Source organism: Danio rerio, chromosome 2, assembly GCF_052040795.2.
Source record: "Danio rerio strain M-AB ecotype USA chromosome 2, GRCz13ab, whole genome shotgun sequence".
Classification (NCBI taxonomy): domain Eukaryota; kingdom Metazoa; phylum Chordata; class Actinopteri; order Cypriniformes; family Danionidae; genus Danio; species Danio rerio.
Genome location: NC_141022.1, coordinates 17272826 through 17292827, shown reverse-complemented (window position 1 = coordinate 17292827; position 20002 = coordinate 17272826). Strand labels below are relative to the sequence as shown.

General features: G+C 51.0%; 1 protein-coding gene, 1 long non-coding RNA gene, 3 other non-coding genes and 1 pseudogene across 5 annotated transcripts; 1 reads left to right on the top strand and 5 right to left on the bottom strand.

Annotated features, from left to right (window-relative positions):
- Positions 1 to 2411: 2411 nt before the first annotated feature.
- LOC147846295 (U2 spliceosomal RNA) lies at positions 2412 to 2588 on the bottom strand (annotated as a pseudogene).
- A 3032-nt stretch (positions 2589 to 5620) lies between these two features.
- LOC137488402 (U2 spliceosomal RNA) lies at positions 5621 to 8400 on the bottom strand. The gene is made up of 2 exons (XM_087240604.1): positions 8350 to 8400; positions 5621 to 8246 (listed from the first exon to the last, which is right to left on the bottom strand). The coding sequence occupies exon 2, from the start codon at positions 8141 to 8143 to the stop codon at positions 6833 to 6835; it is 1311 nt and encodes a 436-aa protein (XP_087096730.1). The 5' UTR covers positions 8144 to 8246; positions 8350 to 8400; the 3' UTR covers positions 5621 to 6832.
- LOC147846294 (U2 spliceosomal RNA) lies at positions 8212 to 8400 on the bottom strand. Its single transcript, XR_015479301.1, has one exon. It is a non-coding gene; the product is annotated as a U2 spliceosomal RNA (small nuclear RNA).
- Positions 8401 to 14891: 6491 nt separating this feature from the next.
- LOC141379395 (U2 spliceosomal RNA) lies at positions 14892 to 15082 on the bottom strand. Its single transcript, XR_015479293.1, has one exon. It is a non-coding gene; the product is annotated as a U2 spliceosomal RNA (small nuclear RNA).
- A 436-nt stretch (positions 15083 to 15518) lies between these two features.
- LOC147846293 (uncharacterized) lies at positions 15519 to 19328 on the top strand. The gene is made up of 2 exons (XR_015478361.1): positions 15519 to 19167; positions 19232 to 19328. It is a non-coding gene; the product is annotated as an uncharacterized LOC147846293 (long non-coding RNA).
- A 153-nt stretch (positions 19329 to 19481) lies between these two features.
- On the bottom strand, positions 19482 to 19672 carry LOC147846292 (U2 spliceosomal RNA). Its single transcript, XR_015479292.1, has one exon. It is a non-coding gene; the product is annotated as a U2 spliceosomal RNA (small nuclear RNA).
- Positions 19673 to 20002: the final 330 nt, after the last annotated feature.

The following is a 20002-nucleotide window of genomic DNA, read 5'->3' as shown; positions in this document are numbered from 1 at the left end:
AGGGTGTTTCTTCCATGCCCACTTGAGCCACCACAGTCGGCGGGGAATCAGTCACTCTTTCCGGGGGCGGCTTCAGCTCAAAATGGACCCCTGGGAAAGACTTCCAGAGGGTTTCTTGAATGCCCTAACGAGCTGCCAGCAACTGGCAGGAATATGTCACTCTTTCCGGGGCAGCTTGATCTCTTGAAGGAGCCCAAGAGAATACCTCCAGGGCATTTCTTCCATGCCCAAACGAGCTGCCAGCAATTGGCAGGAATCAGTCACTCTTTCCGGGGCAGCTTGAGCTCTTGAAGGACCCCAAGAAAAGACCTCCAGGGCATTTCTTCCATGCCCAAAGGAGCTGCCCCAACTGGCAGGAATCAGTCACTCTTTCTGGGGCAGCCTCAGCTACTTAAGGGACCCCTGGGAAGGACCTCCAGGGTGATTCTTCCATGCCCACTTGAGCCACCACAGTCAGCGGGGAAGGAGTCGCTCTTTCTGGGGCAGCTTCAGCTCTAAAGGGACCCCTGGGTAAGACTTGTGGAGGGTTTCTTGAATGCCAAAACGAGCTGCCAGCAACTGGCAGGAATCAGTCACTCTTTCTGGGGCAGCTTGAGCTCTTGAAGGACCCCAAGAACAAGACCTCCAGGGCGTTTCTTCCAAGCCCAAACGAGCTGCCACAATAGGCGGGAATCAGTCACTCTTTCTGGGGCAGCTAGACCTCTGGAAGGGCCCCAAGAACAGACCTCCAGGGCGTTTCTTCCATGCCCAAACGTGCTGCCCCAACTAGCAGGAATCAGTCACCCTGTCTGGGGCAGCTTCAGCTGCCCAAGGGACCATTGGGAAGGACGTCCAGGGTGATTCTTCCATGCCCACTTGAGCCACCACAGTCAGCGGGGAAGGAGTCACTCTTTCTGGGGCAGCTTCAGCTCTAAAGGGACCCCTGGGTAAGACTTGCGGAGGGTTTCTTGAATGCCAAAACGAGCTGCCAGCAACTGGCAGGAATCAGTCACTCTTTCTGGGGCAGCTTGAGCTCTTGAAGGGCCCCAAGAACAAGACCTCCAGGGCGTTTCTTCCATGCCCAATTGAGCTGCCACAATAAGCGGGAGTCAGTCACCCTGTCTGGGGCAGCTTCAGCTCCAAAGGGACCCCTGGGTAAGACTTATGGAGGGTTTCTTGAATGCCAAAACAAGCTGCCAGCAACTGCCACAATAGGCGGGAATCAGTCACTCTTTCTGGGGCAGCTAGACCTCTTGAAGGACCCCAAGAACAAGACCTCCAGGGCGTTTCTTCCAAGCCCAAACGAGCTGCCACAATAGGCGGGAATCAGTCACTCTTTCTGGGGCAGCTAGACCTCTGGAAGGGCCCCAAGAACAGACCTCCAGGGCGTTTCTTCCAAGCCCAAACGAGATGCCTCCATAAGCGGCAATCAGTCACCCTTTCTGGGGCAGCTTCGGCTACTCAAGGGACCAGTGGGAAGGACTTCCAGGGCGATTCTTCCATGCCCACTTGAGCCACCATAATCAGCAGGAATCGGTCACTCTTTCTGGGGTGTGTTTTAGCTCTCAAAAGCGCCCTGGAAGGACTTCCATGGCCACAATTAGCGGGGAACCATCACCTTTTTTAGGGTCAGACCCAGCTCTTAAGGGACCCTTCCATGGGAAGGACTTCCAGAGCCTTTCTTCCAATCCAGCTTGGCCGGAAATCAGTCACCCTTTCCCGGGGATACGCTTAAGCTCCTAAGGGCCCCCCTTTCCGGAGCGTTTTTCCTTGCCCGCACTGGCCTTGACTCTGGCTGGGTAATCTTCACCCTCTCTGGGGGCAAGCACCTGCCCTGTGGGGGACCCTGGAGGAACACCTGTTCTCCAGCAGTGCCCGGGTAGCCCAAACTTAAGCCCGGGAACATTGACTTGGTTAACCGCAGGTGCCAGCCTTGCGTGCCGCTGGTGCCCCAAAGGGGCATGTACCTCTAGGCGCGGGACGTCCCCACACGTAGGCTGGGAGTTGGGGCCCCGGCCCGGCGCTTTGGACCCTGGGTGAATGCGACAGGAGCGGGGGTTTCATGCTTTGCCATTTTTCAAATCCTCTGCACAGCTCTCTGGACCCACCATCCCCCAGGTCAGACTTAGGTCCTGATTGGGAATTATCCTCTCCACAGCTCTCTGGACCCACCATCCCCCAGGTCAGACTTAGGTCCTGATTGGGAATTTTGGATGGATTTTTTTTATTTATTTTTTTTTCCTCCCTGAGTTGCAATATGTGCATCGTGGCTCATGGACTAGAATAAGAGGATCCTGCCAAGAGGGTTGTTCATGCTCACTGTCTAAACGAGCGCATAAGACAGATACCTAATCGCAAAGAAGCGAAAGTCCCTACATTCAATCTAACGTTATGTTAAATTTCATGCAATCTAGTTCTGCTGTTCACCGCTTAATGAGTGCACCGTTCCCGGAGGTACTGCAATACCAGGTCGATGCGTGGAGTGGGTGGAGCAAGCCCCTAACCCATCTCCCAGCTGCAAAAATCAATTTAATATATAGTGCCCGGGTAGGGCACGTATCAGATATTAAACTGATAAGAACAGATTTTTTCTTACGAAAAAAATTTATTGACAGCGTTTCCCATTTGTTTCTTACATCACAATCATATTTAAAAACATATCTCTTCACTTAGTTTCATTTGAGTACTTAACAGTAAATAAATAAAAAATGAATAAATATATACATAAATAAATAAATAAATAAATAAATAAATACTTGCAAAAGTACTTTAAATGAACATAAAATGTCAAGTGTATAGAGGACATGTTTTTTTTTTAAAAAAAAAGGCAAACAAATGAAAGACTAAAAAAACAGGCTGTTCAATAAAAATTAAAACGGGTCTAAAAAAGAATCACGGTCTAGTCACCATTTTAACAACGCAGGACTTAGTAAAAATGAATTGAAACATAAAACACACATTTTAAAACATTTCAATACACATTAAAAGACATATGGCACTTAACAAAAACACTTTAAAATCAGGGTTTGTGGAGGAAATAAAAGTGTATGTTGTGCGAAAGTCTTTTGTGTGTGCGTGTGTTATGTAAAAAAAAGTCCTTGGCGTAGATGTTGATAAAAAAAGTGATAAAAACCAGTCCGTTAAAAAATGCATGAAAAGCAATAGTAACAATAAGAAGATAAAATCATTTCTTTGTCCAGGATCGAGGGTGAGTCATACCAAAAAAAAGTCCATTCACACCAACTCTCCAGGACGGTCACAGCCCCTGTGTTTCAAGGGCATAGCGGAGATCCCCCTCCTCTGGCCTGCTGGCCCGCTGTTCCCGTAGCCAGAGTGGTGAGGGTGCATCTACGGGCGGCCAGGTACGGTGGCGGCCGGGACCTCCTCCGTGCGACCCCGGCCCCCTTGGCCTCTTGTCAAGGTCCGGTACCCCTGTAGCGTGGTTGTTATCAGTCCCTTTGTCCCTTGCAGGGGTACCGTGACCTGCTTCCCCACCAGCAGGTTTCTTGTGACCCAGATGGCATCCTTGATGGCGGTCAGGGTGAGCCAGAGCGATGTAAAGTCCTGTTTTGTCATGTCTTTCACGCCCTGGCCCACCCCATGGATGATAAGGTGGTAGTCCATCTGGGCCCTCCCCGCCGGCAGGTACTGATGATACAGGGGGCCGGTCCTGGCCCACAGGTCCCGCGCAGCGCCGCACTCCCAGAGCAGGTGCCGCACGGTCTCTGGGCATCCACACCCAGGCCGTGGGCAGACGGGGTTTCTGGCCATGCCTCTGGAGTGCATGACCGCCCTGACCGGGAGGATCTCATGTGCCACCATCCACAACAGGTCCTTGTGTCCGTTCTGGAGAGCTGGGTGGGCCGCGTTCCTCCACACTTGTTGGGCCTCACATAATGTGAGGCCCGGGACCCGACTCACCGTCTCTCGATCCTGCACAAGAGAAATGAGAGCCTTGTGGTTAGTTAAAATGGTGACATCGTTAGTTTCTAAAACATACTTCTTTAAAAATTTCTTTATAAAATCATACTCCCTAGGTAAATTAAAAGACACTGGGTACTTAAGGTCCACTGCTAAAACTTTCAGGGTTCTCAGGTAGGACCCCATCCAGAAGCGAGTCATGGCAGCCGTCTTGTTTTCTCTGGATGGGGTCAACGCGTAACTAAAATGCAGGGCGGTGAAGCGGCTGCCTAAAAACAGGTGGGGATCCGGGAGGCCTTTTCCACCATGTTCGGGCTTTTTCTTTAACTCTGTTCTTCTTAGGCGCTCCCACTTGGATCCCCACAGGAAATAAAACACCGCCCTTTCCAACTTCCTGATAAAACGTCTTGGTGGACTAAAAACAGAAGAAACAAGTAAAATGAGTGGTAAAATTACGGATTTAAAAATCAAAATTTTACCCTCCATTGTTAATTTTCGTAACCCCCAGAATCCCAACTTTTGGTTTACCTTTGTTAAAATGTCGTTCCAATTTTGCCCTCCCCCACCCTCTTTGTCAAATTTTACCCCTAAAATTTTAAAATCATTTTCCTTAAAAGTCAGCTCTAGTCCCTCTGTGACGACGTTACCCCACGGCCCGAAGAGCTGGGCCTCGGACTTTTTTCGGTTTAATCTGGCTCCCGAGGCCCGACCGTAGAAATCGGTCAAATCCATAGCTCTTCGGGCCGAGGTGAGGTCTGTCGTTAAAAGGGTAACGTCGTCCATATATAAAACACAAGATGCTGTCAAACCCCCCGGAATTTTAAAACCTGTGATCCATTTATCCCTTCTCAAGAGCTGTGCCAGTGGTTCAATACAAACCACATACAGGAGTGGGGATAACGGACACCCTTGACGGACGCCACTGCAGATATTTACTGCTTTTGTTAAATGCCCATTTACAATGATTTTGCTGACAAGGTCGTTGTACAGCAGTCCCACCCATGCTAAAAATCTTCCCGGGAACCCCATTTTTTCCAGTACTTGTAACAAGTACTGGTGCGAGACTCTGTCAAATGCTTTTTCAAAATCTAAATTTACCACGGCTAGACGAATGTTTCTGTCTCTCGCGTAACAGATGGCATCTCGGATCAGCAATAGGCTGTCCGTGATCTTCCTCCCGGGCACAGCACAGGCTTGATCCGGGTGGATTACATCCTCTAAAACTGTCGACATCCTTGTCGCTAAAATCTTTGTAAAAAATTTATAATCAGTGTTTAAAAGAGTAATTGGTCGCCAATTTTTTAAAATTGTCTTGTCATCTTTTTTAAAAAGCAGAGAAACTATTCCTAATCTAAAATCCGCAGGTAGTTTGTTAAAATTTTCAAATTCATTAAAAACAGTCAGTAAAACCCCAGCTAAAATGTCCCAGAAACATTGATAAAACTCCAGGGGAAGACCGTCCATTCCTGGAGACTTCCCCTTTTTAAAACTTTTAAGAGCTTTATCTAAATCTTCTTTCTTAAAATCTTGGGTTAAAACTGAATGTTTTTCTTTTTGTACTTTTTTGTCTAAAAAATTTAAAACCTCATTTGAAGCGTCCTCGTGTACTATTTTTTTCCCATATAAGTTTTCGTAAAACTTTTCGACTTCTTTTAAAACCCCCTCTGTGGTATTTAAAATAGTCCCCTCGTCGTTTTTTATCTTTGATATCCCCCCTCCCTTTGTGATTATTTTTTTAAAAAAATATCTTGTACACTTTTCATTTTCTTCAATTTTTTTCTCTTTTGCTCTTAAAATCACTCCCCTGCTATTTTCCTCTGCTAAAACCAACATCTCTTTTTTAACTTCTTTAATTTCATTGTTAAAATCAAAGCCCATGTTTAAAAGGTTAAAATATCTTTGTAAACGTTTTTGCAGCCCCAACATGCGTTTTTTCCTTTTGTTTTTTCTCTGTTTTCCTATTTTTTTAAAATATGTTTTTGTCCTCCCTTTAACCATTTCCCACCACTGTGCTCGTGTATCATAAAAGTCCTGGAGGGTCTGCCATTGGCTGAACTGCTCCCTATATCCTTTAACCACTTCCTCCTCTTCCAACAGGGAGCAGTTCAGCTTCCACAGCCCTCCGCCTATCGTCACACCAGGGGGAAGTGAAAGAGTGCAGGATAGTATTGTGTGATCAGAAAAAAAGGTGGGGGTCAATGTAGCATCCACGGGCGGGAAATCTCTTGTAAAAATATAGTCTATTCGAGAGGCACTGGTGCTGTCACTACTGAACCAAGTGAAGCCTTCCTCTCTTGGATGCACTTGTCTAAAACAGTCAACTAATTTAAAATCTTTAACTAAATTGTTTAAAAGAGTTGATGTTTTGTCCAATTTAAAATCTGCCTTTTTCCTGTCTTTCTGTGTTAGAATACAATTAAAATCCCCTGCCACCACTAGGGGAGGTTTACCAAGCATGTGGGGCTGCAAGTCTTCTAAAAGTTCATATCTCTCGTTTTTATCAGTGTGTCCGTATATATTTAAAACATTAAAATCTCTTCCTAAAAAAGTCAGTGTTACTAAAAAGGCCCGCCCATCTCTCACCACAGTGGTACCCTTCACCAGAATGTTGGGATTGTTTATTAAAATTGCGACCCCATCATTTTTGTTTTGGTTCGATCCGCTCCATAGGGAGGGACCTGGGGTCCACACGTCTTCCCACTTTCTGTAATTAGAGATAAAAGGTAAGGCACATTCTTGTAATAAAAACACGTCAGACTTTAAGAGTTTTAAAAAAGATAAAACGCTTTGTGCTCGAATGGGGCTCCTCACACTTCTCACATTAATAGTGGAAATAGTAAGGGCCATGAGCAGATGAAAAGGGGATATGAACATTTAAAAGAGTTACAGTTAGTTTACAAAGATATCAATGGTTTTAAAAACAAGATAAAAATCAGGTTATGTCTTGTTGCATCTGCTCTTCACCTATCCCAACAGGTGTTGGGTCAGGGGAGGAGATGCTAACCACTTCAGAAGCCACAGAGAAGACCTCTTGTGGCTCCTTCGGTGATGATGCTCTTAGCTTTACATGCAGAAATGAAACTCCATTAGGAGAACCTAAGGGCCATGAGCGGTCTAGATCTTCCGATTTGGAACTATCTAGCCGCTCTGAAGCCCTTAGTCTTTTCTCCTCCATTTCTAGAGGAGATCTCGCAGCCCGTTTCTGCATCTGAGCATAAGGAAGTGAACACTGAGTTTCACTTTGACTAGCGTCAACACTTGCCTCAGAGACGGTGAGGAGAGAGGAAGCCGTTTCCTCCTCCTCATTGGCTGTTACATTTTGTGTCACACTTTGTTGGGGAGGGGCTTCCTCCCTCTGTTCAAATAAAATGGGTGACTCCGCCCCTATGGCCGCCCCATTTCCTTCTTCCTGGCCGGTTCCTGTGGCTGGCAGGGAATTTCCCGCCAAAACCACAGGGACCGCCTCCTCCCTTTGTTCAACCATGCTTGCTTGTGGGGCGGCCATTTTGTTGTTTTTCAGCTTGTTGGCAAAGCTTTTTGGGCAATCTCTGAAGAGATGGTTTTCTTCTCCACACAGATTGCACCGCCTGCCATTGGTGCACTGCTCAAAACTGTGACCAACTTCTCTGCACTTCCCACAGATTAACTCCTGGCATGCTTCAGCGAGATGCCCATTCTTCCCACACTTTCTGCACAATTTGGGCATCCCCTGATAATGAATGTAGCCCCTGTTCTCTCCAAGCACAATCATTGAGGGCAGATGTCTCAGGCCCTGGTAGCCCCCGGCATCTTCCCATTGTTTAATGGGAATTCGCCAGGAGCAATTCCAGATGCCATCCTCATCTAGCACCTTGACTGGCTGGCCTCGAACAGTGCAATATCTGCCCAGCCACACACAAATGTCATCTCCAGTAACTGTTTCATTAAACATTCTGACAATCACAGTTTTAAGTGTGTTGTCAGAAAGTTTTTCCACAGTAAACATGGAAAACTGGATCTTAACCGCATCAAACCTTTGCCAGAAGTCATTTAATAGGGAAGCAGCTCTAAAACTAACATCAAATCCTTTTCCTAGAGGCAGAGTCACTATACAATTCAGGTCTTCAGGTCTAAAATTTAAGGTTTTTTGTATCAGCTTCCTGGAGAAGTCCAGTCTGGACATCTCCAGGAGCTTACCATTTTTTTCTTTTAATAAAAAGCGTACGCTGTGGTGCCTCCTCACGCCGGCACGAGCAGCCGACATGGTGGAGGCACCAACAGCTTAAAACACACTAAAACACTAAAACCACAATAAATAGCCAATAAATACTTAAAACGTCTTACCTTAAAAAGTGCAATTCCTTTACCTCTCAAGGGTTGAGAGCTCACAACACAGGGGTAATTGTGAGCCAGGAAACCTCCAAGAGGCGATCGCTGTCACTGCCCGCGAGGTAAGCCCAAGTATTATACTGATAAGAACAGATACTACACTTGATCTTAGCCAAAAGGCCGAGAAGCGATACCCACAAACTGTCAGCAGTAGGAGCCGCAATCTACGCCACAAATAATACAATGTCGGCAAGCATAACAGGTACTAATTTTTAACCCTTAAACCTCCAGCACATTTGCTGACAGACAGACAGACATAACATTTTAGGCTTAACTAAGAGCCGTTGGTGACCAAAAACAAACTCCAAGCTTGAATACGGCAAAGAGACGTGACTATGGGCCGCTGGTGCCCAATGAGGGTACTTGAAAAGCCCCTGTTTGAGAGACTTTTCCGACCAAGTCAGTGTAGTTGCCATCCCCCCTTCAGAAGTCCAGACCAGGATTTTGTCTGGGCCGGCCTCGGAGATCAACCTGTCTTCCTTTACCTGCTTGAGCCTTGGGAAAAGACTTCCATGCCCGTATGAGCCACCACAGTCAGCGGGAATCAGTGACTCTTTTTTGGGGCAGCTCCAGCTCTAAAGGAACCCCTGGAAAGGACTTGCATGGCATTTCTTCCATGCCCGCGTGAGCCACCACATCAGTCACTCCTTCTGGGGCAGCTTGAGCTCTTGAAGGAGCCCAAGAAAAGACCTCCAGGGCATTTCTTCCAATCCCAAACGAGCTGCCCCAACTAGCAGGAATCAGTCACTCTTTCTGGGGCAGCCTCAGCTACTTAAGGGACCCCTGGGAAGGACCTCCAGGGTGATTCTTCCATGCCCACTTGAGCCACCACAGTCAGCGGGGAAGGAGTCACTCTTTCTGGGGCAGCTTCAGCTCTAAAGGGACCCCTGGGTAAGACTTGCGGAGGGTTTCTTGAATGCCAAAACGAGCTGCCAGCAACTGGCAGGAATCAGTCACTCTTTCTGGGGCAGCTTGAGCTCTTGAAGGACCCCAAGAAAAGACCTCCAGGGCATTTCTTCCATGCCCAAAGGAGCTGCCCCAACTAGCAGGAATCAGTCACTCTTTGTGGGGTAGCTTCAGCTACTTAAGGGACCATTGGGAAGGACCTCCAGGGTGATTCTTTCATGCCCACTTGAGCCACCACAATCAGCGGGAATCAGTCACTCTTTTTGGGGCAGCTTCAGCTCTAAAGGGAACCCTGGGAAAGACCTCCAGAGAGTTTCTTGCGTGCCCGAACGAGCTGCCAGCAATTGGCAGGAACCAGCCACTCTTTCCGGGGGCAGCTTCAGCTCTGAAGGGAACCCTGGAAAAAGACTTCCAGGGGGCTTCTTGAACGCCCACGCGAGCTGCCAGCTCCTGGCAGGGATCAGTCACTCTTTCTGGGACAGCTTGAGCTCGTGAAGTAGCCCAAGAAAAGACCTCCAGGGTGTTTCTTCCATGCCCACTTGAGCCACCACAGTCGGCGGGGAATCAGTCACTCTTTCCGGGGGCGGCTTCAGCTCAAAATGGACCCCTGGGAAAGACTTCCAGAGGGTTTCTTGAATGCCCTAACGAGCTGCCAGCAACTGGCAGGAATATGTCACTCTTTCCGGGGCAGCTTGATCTCTTGAAGGAGCCCAAGAGAATACCTCCAGGGCATTTCTTCCATGCCCAAACGAGCTGCCAGCAATTGGCAGGAATCAGTCACTCTTTCCGGGGCAGCTTGAGCTCTTGAAGGACCCCAAGAAAAGACCTCCAGGGCATTTCTTCCATGCCCAAAGGAGCTGCCCCAACTGGCAGGAATCAGTCACTCTTTCTGGGGCAGCCTCAGCTACTTAAGGGACCCCTGGGAAGGACCTCCAGGGTGATTCTTCCATGCCCACTTGAGCCACCACAGTCAGCGGGGAAGGAGTCACTCTTTCTGGGGCAGCTTCAGCTCTAAAGGGACCCCTGGGTAAGACTTGTGGAGGGTTTCTTGAATGCCAAAACGAGCTGCCAGCAACTGGCAGGAATCAGTCACTCTTTCTGGGGCAGCTTGAGCTCTTGAAGGACCCCAAGAACAAGACCTCCAGGGCGTTTCTTCCAAGCCCAAACGAGCTGCCACAATAGGCGGGAATCAGTCACTCTTTCTGGGGCAGCTAGACCTCTGGAAGGGCCCCAAGAACAGACCTCCAGGGCGTTTCTTCCATGCCCAAACGTGCTGCCCCAACTAGCAGGAATCAGTCACCCTGTCTGGGGCAGCTTCAGCTGCCCAAGGGACCATTGGGAAGGACGTCCAGGGTGATTCTTCCATGCCCACTTGAGCCACCACAGTCAGCGGGGAAGGAGTCACTCTTTCTGGGGCAGCTTCAGCTCTAAAGGGACCCCTGGGTAAGACTTGCGGAGGGTTTCTTGAATGCCAAAACGAGCTGCCAGCAACTGGCAGGAATCAGTCACTCTTTCTGGGGCAGCTTGAGCTCTTGAAGGGCCCCAAGAACAAGACCTCCAGGGCGTTTCTTCCATGCCCAATTGAGCTGCCACAATAAGCGGGAGTCAGTCACCCTGTCTGGGGCAGCTTCAGCTCCAAAGGGACCCCTGGGTAAGACTTATGGAGGGTTTCTTGAATGCCAAAACAAGCTGCCAGCAACTGCCACAATAGGCGGGAATCAGTCACTCTTTCTGGGGCAGCTAGACCTCTTGAAGGACCCCAAGAACAAGACCTCCAGGGCGTTTCTTCCAAGCCCAAACGAGCTGCCACAATAGGCGGGAATCAGTCACTCTTTCTGGGGCAGCTAGACCTCTGGAAGGGCCCCAAGAACAGACCTCCAGGGCGTTTCTTCCATGCCCAAACGTGCTGCCCCAACTAGCAGGAATCAGTCACCCTGTCTGGGGCAGCTTCAGCTGCCCAAGGGACCATTGGGAAGGACGTCCAGGGTGATTCTTCCATGCCCACTTGAGCCACCACAGTCAGCGGGGAAGGAGTCACTCTTTCTGGGGCAGCTTCAGCTCTAAAGGGACCCCTGGGTAAGACTTGCGGAGGGTTTCTTGAATGCCAAAACGAGCTGCCAGCAACTGGCAGGAATCAGTCACTCTTTCTGGGGCAGCTTGAGCTCTTGAAGGGCCCCAAGAACAAGACCTCCAGGGCGTTTCTTCCATGCCCAAAGGAGCTGCCCCAACTAGCAGGAATCAGTCACTCTTTGTGGGGTAGCTTCAGCTACTTAAGGGACCATTGGGAAGGACCTCCAGGGTGATTCTTTCATGCCCACTTGAGCCACCACAATCAGCGGGAATCAGTCACTCTTTTTGGGGCAGCTTCAGCTCTAAAGGGAACCCTGGGAAAGACCTCCAGAGAGTTTCTTGCGTGCCCGAACGAGCTGCCAGCAATTGGCAGGAACCAGCCACTCTTTCCGGGGGCAGCTTCAGCTCTGAAGGGAACCCTGGAAAAAGACTTCCAGGGGGCTTCTTGAACGCCCACGCGAGCTGCCAGCTCCTGGCAGGGATCAGTCACTCTTTCTGGGACAGCTTGAGCTCGTGAAGTAGCCCAAGAAAAGACCTCCAGGGTGTTTCTTCCATGCCCACTTGAGCCACCACAGTCGGCGGGGAATCAGTCACTCTTTCCGGGGGCGGCTTCAGCTCAAAATGGACCCCTGGGAAAGACTTCCAGAGGGTTTCTTGAATGCCCTAACGAGCTGCCAGCAACTGGCAGGAATATGTCACTCTTTCCGGGGCAGCTTGATCTCTTGAAGGAGCCCAAGAGAATACCTCCAGGGCATTTCTTCCATGCCCAAACGAGCTGCCAGCAATTGGCAGGAATCAGTCACTCTTTCCGGGGCAGCTTGAGCTCTTGAAGGACCCCAAGAAAAGACCTCCAGGGCATTTCTTCCATGCCCAAAGGAGCTGCCCCAACTGGCAGGAATCAGTCACTCTTTCTGGGGCAGCCTCAGCTACTTAAGGGACCCCTGGGAAGGACCTCCAGGGTGATTCTTCCATGCCCACTTGAGCCACCACAGTCAGCGGGGAAGGAGTCACTCTTTCTGGGGCAGCTTCAGCTCTAAAGGGACCCCTGGGTAAGACTTGTGGAGGGTTTCTTGAATGCCAAAACGAGCTGCCAGCAACTGGCAGGAATCAGTCACTCTTTCTGGGGCAGCTTGAGCTCTTGAAGGACCCCAAGAACAAGACCTCCAGGGCGTTTCTTCCAAGCCCAAACGAGCTGCCACAATAGGCGGGAATCAGTCACTCTTTCTGGGGCAGCTAGACCTCTGGAAGGGCCCCAAGAACAGACCTCCAGGGCGTTTCTTCCATGCCCAAACGTGCTGCCCCAACTAGCAGGAATCAGTCACCCTGTCTGGGGCAGCTTCAGCTGCCCAAGGGACCATTGGGAAGGACGTCCAGGGTGATTCTTCCATGCCCACTTGAGCCACCACAGTCAGCGGGGAAGGAGTCACTCTTTCTGGGGCAGCTTCAGCTCTAAAGGGACCCCTGGGTAAGACTTGCGGAGGGTTTCTTGAATGCCAAAACGAGCTGCCAGCAACTGGCAGGAATCAGTCACTCTTTCTGGGGCAGCTTGAGCTCTTGAAGGGCCCCAAGAACAAGACCTCCAGGGCGTTTCTTCCATGCCCAATTGAGCTGCCACAATAAGCGGGAGTCAGTCACCCTGTCTGGGGCAGCTTCAGCTCCAAAGGGACCCCTGGGTAAGACTTATGGAGGGTTTCTTGAATGCCAAAACAAGCTGCCAGCAACTGCCACAATAGGCGGGAATCAGTCACTCTTTCTGGGGCAGCTAGACCTCTTGAAGGACCCCAAGAACAAGACCTCCAGGGCGTTTCTTCCAAGCCCAAACGAGCTGCCACAATAGGCGGGAATCAGTCACTCTTTCTGGGGCAGCTAGACCTCTGGAAGGGCCCCAAGAACAGACCTCCAGGGCGTTTCTTCCATGCCCAAACGTGCTGCCCCAACTAGCAGGAATCAGTCACCCTGTCTGGGGCAGCTTCAGCTGCCCAAGGGACCATTGGGAAGGACGTCCAGGGTGATTCTTCCATGCCCACTTGAGCCACCACAGTCAGCGGGGAAGGAGTCACTCTTTCTGGGGCAGCTTCAGCTCTAAAGGGACCCCTGGGTAAGACTTGCGGAGGGTTTCTTGAATGCCAAAACGAGCTGCCAGCAACTGGCAGGAATCAGTCACTCTTTCTGGGGCAGCTTGAGCTCTTGAAGGGCCCCAAGAACAAGACCTCCAGGGCGTTTCTTCCATGCCCAATTGAGCTGCCACAATAAGCGGGAGTCAGTCACCCTGTCTGGGGCAGCTTCAGCTCCAAAGGGACCCCTGGGTAAGACTTATGGAGGGTTTCTTGAATGCCAAAACAAGCTGCCAGCAACTGCCACAATAGGCGGGAATCAGTCACTCTTTCTGGGGCAGCTAGACCTCTTGAAGGACCCCAAGAACAAGACCTCCAGGGCGTTTCTTCCAAGCCCAAACGAGCTGCCACAATAGGCGGGAATCAGTCACTCTTTCTGGGGCAGCTAGACCTCTGGAAGGGCCCCAAGAACAGACCTCCAGGGCGTTTCTTCCAAGCCCAAACGAGATGCCTCCACAAGCGGCAATCAGTCACCCTTTCTGGGGCAGCTTCGGCTACTCAAGGGACCAGTGGGAAGGACTTCCAGGGCGATTCTTCCATGCCCACTTGAGCCACCATAATCAGCAGGAATCGGTCACTCTTTCTGGGGTGTGTTTTAGCTCTCAAAAGCGCCCTGGAAGGACTTCCATGGCCACAATTAGCGGGAAACCATCACCTTTTTTAGGGTCAGACCCAGCTCTTAAGGGACCCTTCCATGGGAAGGACTTCCAGAGCCTTTCTTCCAATCCAGCTTGGCCGGAAATCAGTCACCCTTTCCCGGGGATACGCTTAAGCTCCTAAGGGCCCCCCTTTCCGGAGCGTTTTTCCTTGCCCGCACTGGCCTTGACTCTGGCTGGGTAATCTTCACCCTCTCTGGGGGCAAGCACCTGCCCTGTGGGGGACCCTGGAGGAACACCTGTTCTCCAGCAGTGCCCGGGTAGCCCAAACTTAAGCCCGGGAACATTGACTTGGTTAACCGCAGGTGCCAGCCTTGCGTGCCGCTGGTGCCCCAAAGGGGCATGTACCTCTAGGCGCGGGACGTCCCCACACGTAGGCTGGGAGTTGGGGCCCCGGCCCGGCGCTTTGGACCCTGGGTGAATGCGACAGGAGCGGGGGTTTCATGCTTTGCCATTTTTCAAATCCTCTGCACAGCTCTCTGGACCCACCATCCCCCAGGTCAGACTTAGGTCCTGATTGGGAATTATCCTCTCCACAGCTCTCTGGACCCACCATCCCCCAAGTCAGACTTGGGTCCTGATTGGGAATTATCCTCTCCACAGCTCTCTGGACCCACCATCCCCCAGGTCAGACTTAGGTCCTGATTGGGAATTTTGGATGGATTTTTTTTATTTATTTTTTTTTCCTCCCTGAGTTGCAATATGTGCATCGTGGCTCATGGACTAGAATAAGAGGATCCTGCCAAGAGGGTTGTTCATGCTCACTGTCTAAACGAGCGCATAAGACAGATACCTAATCGCAAAGAAGCGCAAGTCCCTACATTCAATCTAACGTTATGTTAAATTTCATGCAATCTAGTTCTGCTGTTCACCGCTTAATGAGTGCACCGTTCCCGGAGGTACTGCAATACCAGGTCGATGCGTGGAGTGGGTGGAGCAAGCCCCTAACCCATCTCCCAGCTGCAAAAATCAATTTAATATATAGTGCCCGGGTAGGGCACGTATCAGATATTAAACTGATAAGAACAGATACTACACTTGATCTTAGCCAAAAGGCCGAGAAGCGATACCCACAAACTGTCAGCAGTAGGAGCCGCAATCTACGCCACAAATAATACAATGTCGGCAAGCATAACAGGTACTAATTTTTAACCCTTAAACCTCCAGCACATTTGCTGACAGACAGACAGACATAACATTTTAGGCTTAACTAAGAGCCGTTGGTGACCAAAAACAAACTCCAAGCTTGAATACGGCAAAGAGACGTGACTATGGGCCGCTGGTGCCCAATGAGGGTACTTGAAAAGCCCCTGTTTGAGAGACTTTTCCGACCAAGTCAGTGTAGTTGCCATCCCCCCTTCAGAAGTCCAGACCAGGATTTTGTCTGGGCCGGCCTCGGAGATCAACCTGTCTTCCTTTACCTGCTTGAGCCTTGGGAAAAGACTTCCATGCCCGTATGAGCCACCACAGTCAGCGGGAATCAGTGACTCTTTTTTGGGGCAGCTCCAGCTCTAAAGGAACCCCTGGAAAGGACTTGCATGGCATTTCTTCCATGCCCGCGTGAGCCACCACATCAGTCACTCCTTCTGGGGCAGCTTGAGCTCTTGAAGGAGCCCAAGAAAAGACCTCCAGGGCATTTCTTCCAATCCCAAACGAGCTGCCCCAACTAGCAGGAATCAGTCACTCTTTCTGGGGCAGCCTCAGCTACTTAAGGGACCCCTGGGAAGGACCTCCAGGGTGATTCTTCCATGCCCACTTGAGCCACCACAGTCAGCGGGGAAGGAGTCACTCTTTCTGGGGCAGCTTCAGCTCTAAAGGGACCCCTGGGTAAGACTTGCGGAGGGTTTCTTGAATGCCAAAACGAGCTGCCAGCAACTGGCAGGAATCAGTCACTCTTTCTGGGGCAGCTTGAGCTCTTGAAGGACCCCAAGAAAAGACCTCCAGGGCATTTCTTCCATGCCCAAAGGAGCTGCCCCAACTAGCAGGAATCAGTCACTCTTTGTGGGGTAGCTTCAGCTACTTAAGGGACCATTGGGAAGGACCTCCAGGGTGATTCTTTCATGCCCACTTGAGCCACCACAATCAGCGGGAATCAGTCACTCTTTTTGGGGCAGCTTCAGCTCTAAAGGGAACCCTGGGAAAGACCTCCAGAGAGTTTCTTGCGTGCCCGAACGAGCTGCCAGCAATTGGCAGGAACCAGCCACTCTTTCCGGGGGCAGCTTCAGCTCTGAAGGGAACCCTGGAAAAAGACTTCCAGGGGGCTTCTTGAACGCCCACGCGAGCTGCCAGCTCCTGGCAGGGATCAGTCACTCTTTCTGGGACAGCTTGAGCTCGTGAAGTAGCCCAAGAAAAGACCTCCAGGGTGTTTCTTCCATGCCCACTTGAGCCACCACAGTCGGCGGGGAATCAGTCACTCTTTCCGGGGGCGGCTTCAGCTCAAAATGGACCCCTGGGAAAGACTTCCAGAGGGTTTCTTGAATGCCCTAACGAGCTGCCAGCAACTGGCAGGAATATGTCACTCTTTCCGGGGCAGCTTGATCTCTTGAAGGAGCCCAAGAGAATACCTCCAGGGCATTTCTTCCATGCCCAAACGAGCTGCCAGCAATTGGCAGGAATCAGTCACTCTTTCCGGGGCAGCTTGAGCTCTTGAAGGACCCCAAGAAAAGACCTCCAGGGCATTTCTTCCATGCCCAAAGGAGCTGCCCCAACTGGCAGGAATCAGTCACTCTTTCTGGGGCAGCCTCAGCTACTTAAGGGACCCCTGGGAAGGACCTCCAGGGTGATTCTTCCATGCCCACTTGAGCCACCACAGTCAGCGGGGAAGGAGTCACTCTTTCTGGGGCAGCTTCAGCTCTAAAGGGACCCCTGGGTAAGACTTGTGGAGGGTTTCTTGAATGCCAAAACGAGCTGCCAGCAACTGGCAGGAATCAGTCACTCTTTCTGGGGCAGCTTGAGCTCTTGAAGGACCCCAAGAACAAGACCTCCAGGGCGTTTCTTCCAAGCCCAAACGAGCTGCCACAATAGGCGGGAATCAGTCACTCTTTCTGGGGCAGCTAGACCTCTGGAAGGGCCCCAAGAACAGACCTCCAGGGCGTTTCTTCCATGCCCAAACGTGCTGCCCCAACTAGCAGGAATCAGTCACCCTGTCTGGGGCAGCTTCAGCTGCCCAAGGGACCATTGGGAAGGACGTCCAGGGTGATTCTTCCATGCCCACTTGAGCCACCACAGTCAGCGGGGAAGGAGTCACTCTTTCTGGGGCAGCTTCAGCTCTAAAGGGACCCCTGGGTAAGACTTGCGGAGGGTTTCTTGAATGCCAAAACGAGCTGCCAGCAACTGGCAGGAATCAGTCACTCTTTCTGGGGCAGCTTGAGCTCTTGAAGGGCCCCAAGAACAAGACCTCCAGGGCGTTTCTTCCATGCCCAATTGAGCTGCCACAATAAGCGGGAGTCAGTCACCCTGTCTGGGGCAGCTTCAGCTCCAAAGGGACCCCTGGGTAAGACTTATGGAGGGTTTCTTGAATGCCAAAACAAGCTGCCAGCAACTGCCACAATAGGCGGGAATCAGTCACTCTTTCTGGGGCAGCTAGACCTCTTGAAGGACCCCAAGAACAAGACCTCCAGGGCGTTTCTTCCAAGCCCAAACGAGCTGCCACAATAGGCGGGAATCAGTCACTCTTTCTGGGGCAGCTAGACCTCTGGAAGGGCCCCAAGAACAGACCTCCAGGGCGTTTCTTCCATGCCCAAACGTGCTGCCCCAACTAGCAGGAATCAGTCACCCTGTCTGGGGCAGCTTCAGCTGCCCAAGGGACCATTGGGAAGGACGTCCAGGGTGATTCTTCCATGCCCACTTGAGCCACCACAGTCAGCGGGGAAGGAGTCACTCTTTCTGGGGCAGCTTCAGCTCTAAAGGGACCCCTGGGTAAGACTTGCGGAGGGTTTCTTGAATGCCAAAACGAGCTGCCAGCAACTGGCAGGAATCAGTCACTCTTTCTGGGGCAGCTTGAGCTCTTGAAGGGCCCCAAGAACAAGACCTCCAGGGCGTTTCTTCCATGCCCAATTGAGCTGCCACAATAAGCGGGAGTCAGTCACCCTGTCTGGGGCAGCTTCAGCTCCAAAGGGACCCCTGGGTAAGACTTATGGAGGGTTTCTTGAATGCCAAAACAAGCTGCCAGCAACTGCCACAATAGGCGGGAATCAGTCACTCTTTCTGGGGCAGCTAGACCTCTTGAAGGACCCCAAGAACAAGACCTCCAGGGCGTTTCTTCCAAGCCCAAACGAGCTGCCACAATAGGCGGGAATCAGTCACTCTTTCTGGGGCAGCTAGACCTCTGGAAGGGCCCCAAGAACAGACCTCCAGGGCGTTTCTTCCAAGCCCAAACGAGATGCCTCCACAAGCGGCAATCAGTCACCCTTTCTGGGGCAGCTTCGGCTACTCAAGGGACCAGTGGGAAGGACTTCCAGGGCGATTCTTCCATGCCCACTTGAGCCACCATAATCAGCAGGAATCGGTCACTCTTTCTGGGGTGTGTTTTAGCTCTCAAAAGCGCCCTGGAAGGACTTCCATGGCCACAATTAGCGGGAAACCATCACCTTTTTTAGGGTCAGACCCAGCTCTTAAGGGACCCTTCCATGGGAAGGACTTCCAGAGCCTTTCTTCCAATCCAGCTTGGCCGGAAATCAGTCACCCTTTCCCGGGGATACGCTTAAGCTCCTAAGGGCCCCCCTTTCCGGAGCGTTTTTCCTTGCCCGCACTGGCCTTGACTCTGGCTGGGTAATCTTCACCCTCTCTGGGGGCAAGCACCTGCCCTGTGGGGGACCCTGGAGGAACACCTGTTCTCCAGCAGTGCCCGGGTAGCCCAAACTTAAGCCCGGGAACATTGACTTGGTTAACCGCAGGTGCCAGCCTTGCGTGCCGCTGGTGCCCCAAAGGGGCATGTACCTCTAGGCGCGGGACGTCCCCACACGTAGGCTGGGAGTTGGGGCCCCGGCCCGGCGCTTTGGACCCTGGGTGAATGCGACAGGAGCGGGGGTTTCATGCTTTGCCATTTTTCAAATCCTCTGCACAGCTCTCTGGACCCACCATCCCCCAGGTCAGACTTAGGTCCTGATTGGGAATTATCCTCTCCACAGCTCTCTGGACCCACCATCCCCCAAGTCAGACTTGGGTCCTGATTGGGAATTATCCTCTCCACAGCTCTCTGGACCCACCATCCCCCAGGTCAGACTTAGGTCCTGATTGGGAATTTTGGATGGATTTTTTTTATTTATTTTTTTTTCCTCCCTGAGTTGCAATATGTGCATCGTGGCTCATGGACTAGAATAAGAGGATCCTGCCAAGAGGGTTGTTCATGCTCACTGTCTAAACGAGCGCATAAGACAGATACCTAATCGCAAAGAAGCGCAAGTCCCTACATTCAATCTAACGTTATGTTAAATTTCATGCAATCTAGTTCTGCTGTTCACCGCTTAATGAGTGCACCGTTCCCGGAGGTACTGCAATACCAGGTCGATGCGTGGAGTGGGTGGAGCAAGCCCCTAACCCATCTCCCAGCTGCAAAAATCAATTTAATATATAGTGCCCGGGTAGGGCACGTATCAGATATTAAACTGATAAGAACAGATACTACACTTGATCTTAGCCAAAAGGCCGAGAAGCGATACCCACAAACTGTCAGCAGTAGGAGCCGCAATCTACGCCACAAATAATACAATGTCGGCAAGCATAACAGGTACTAATTTTTAACCCTTAAACCTCCAGCACATTTGCTGACAGACAGACAGACATAACATTTTAGGCTTAACTAAGAGCCGTTGGTGACCAAAAACAAACTCCAAGCTTGAATACGGCAAAGAGACGTGACTATGGGCCGCTGGTGCCCAATGAGGGTACTTGAAAAGCCCCTGTTTGAGAGACTTTTCCGACCAAGTCAGTGTAGTTGCCATCCCCCCTTCAGAAGTCCAGACCAGGATTTTGTCTGGGCCGGCCTCG

Coding starts and splice junctions, on each gene's coding strand:
- LOC137488402 (XM_087240604.1), bottom strand. CDS start 8,143: ATGTCGGCTGCTCGTGCCGGCGTGAGGAGGCACCACAGCGTACGCTTT.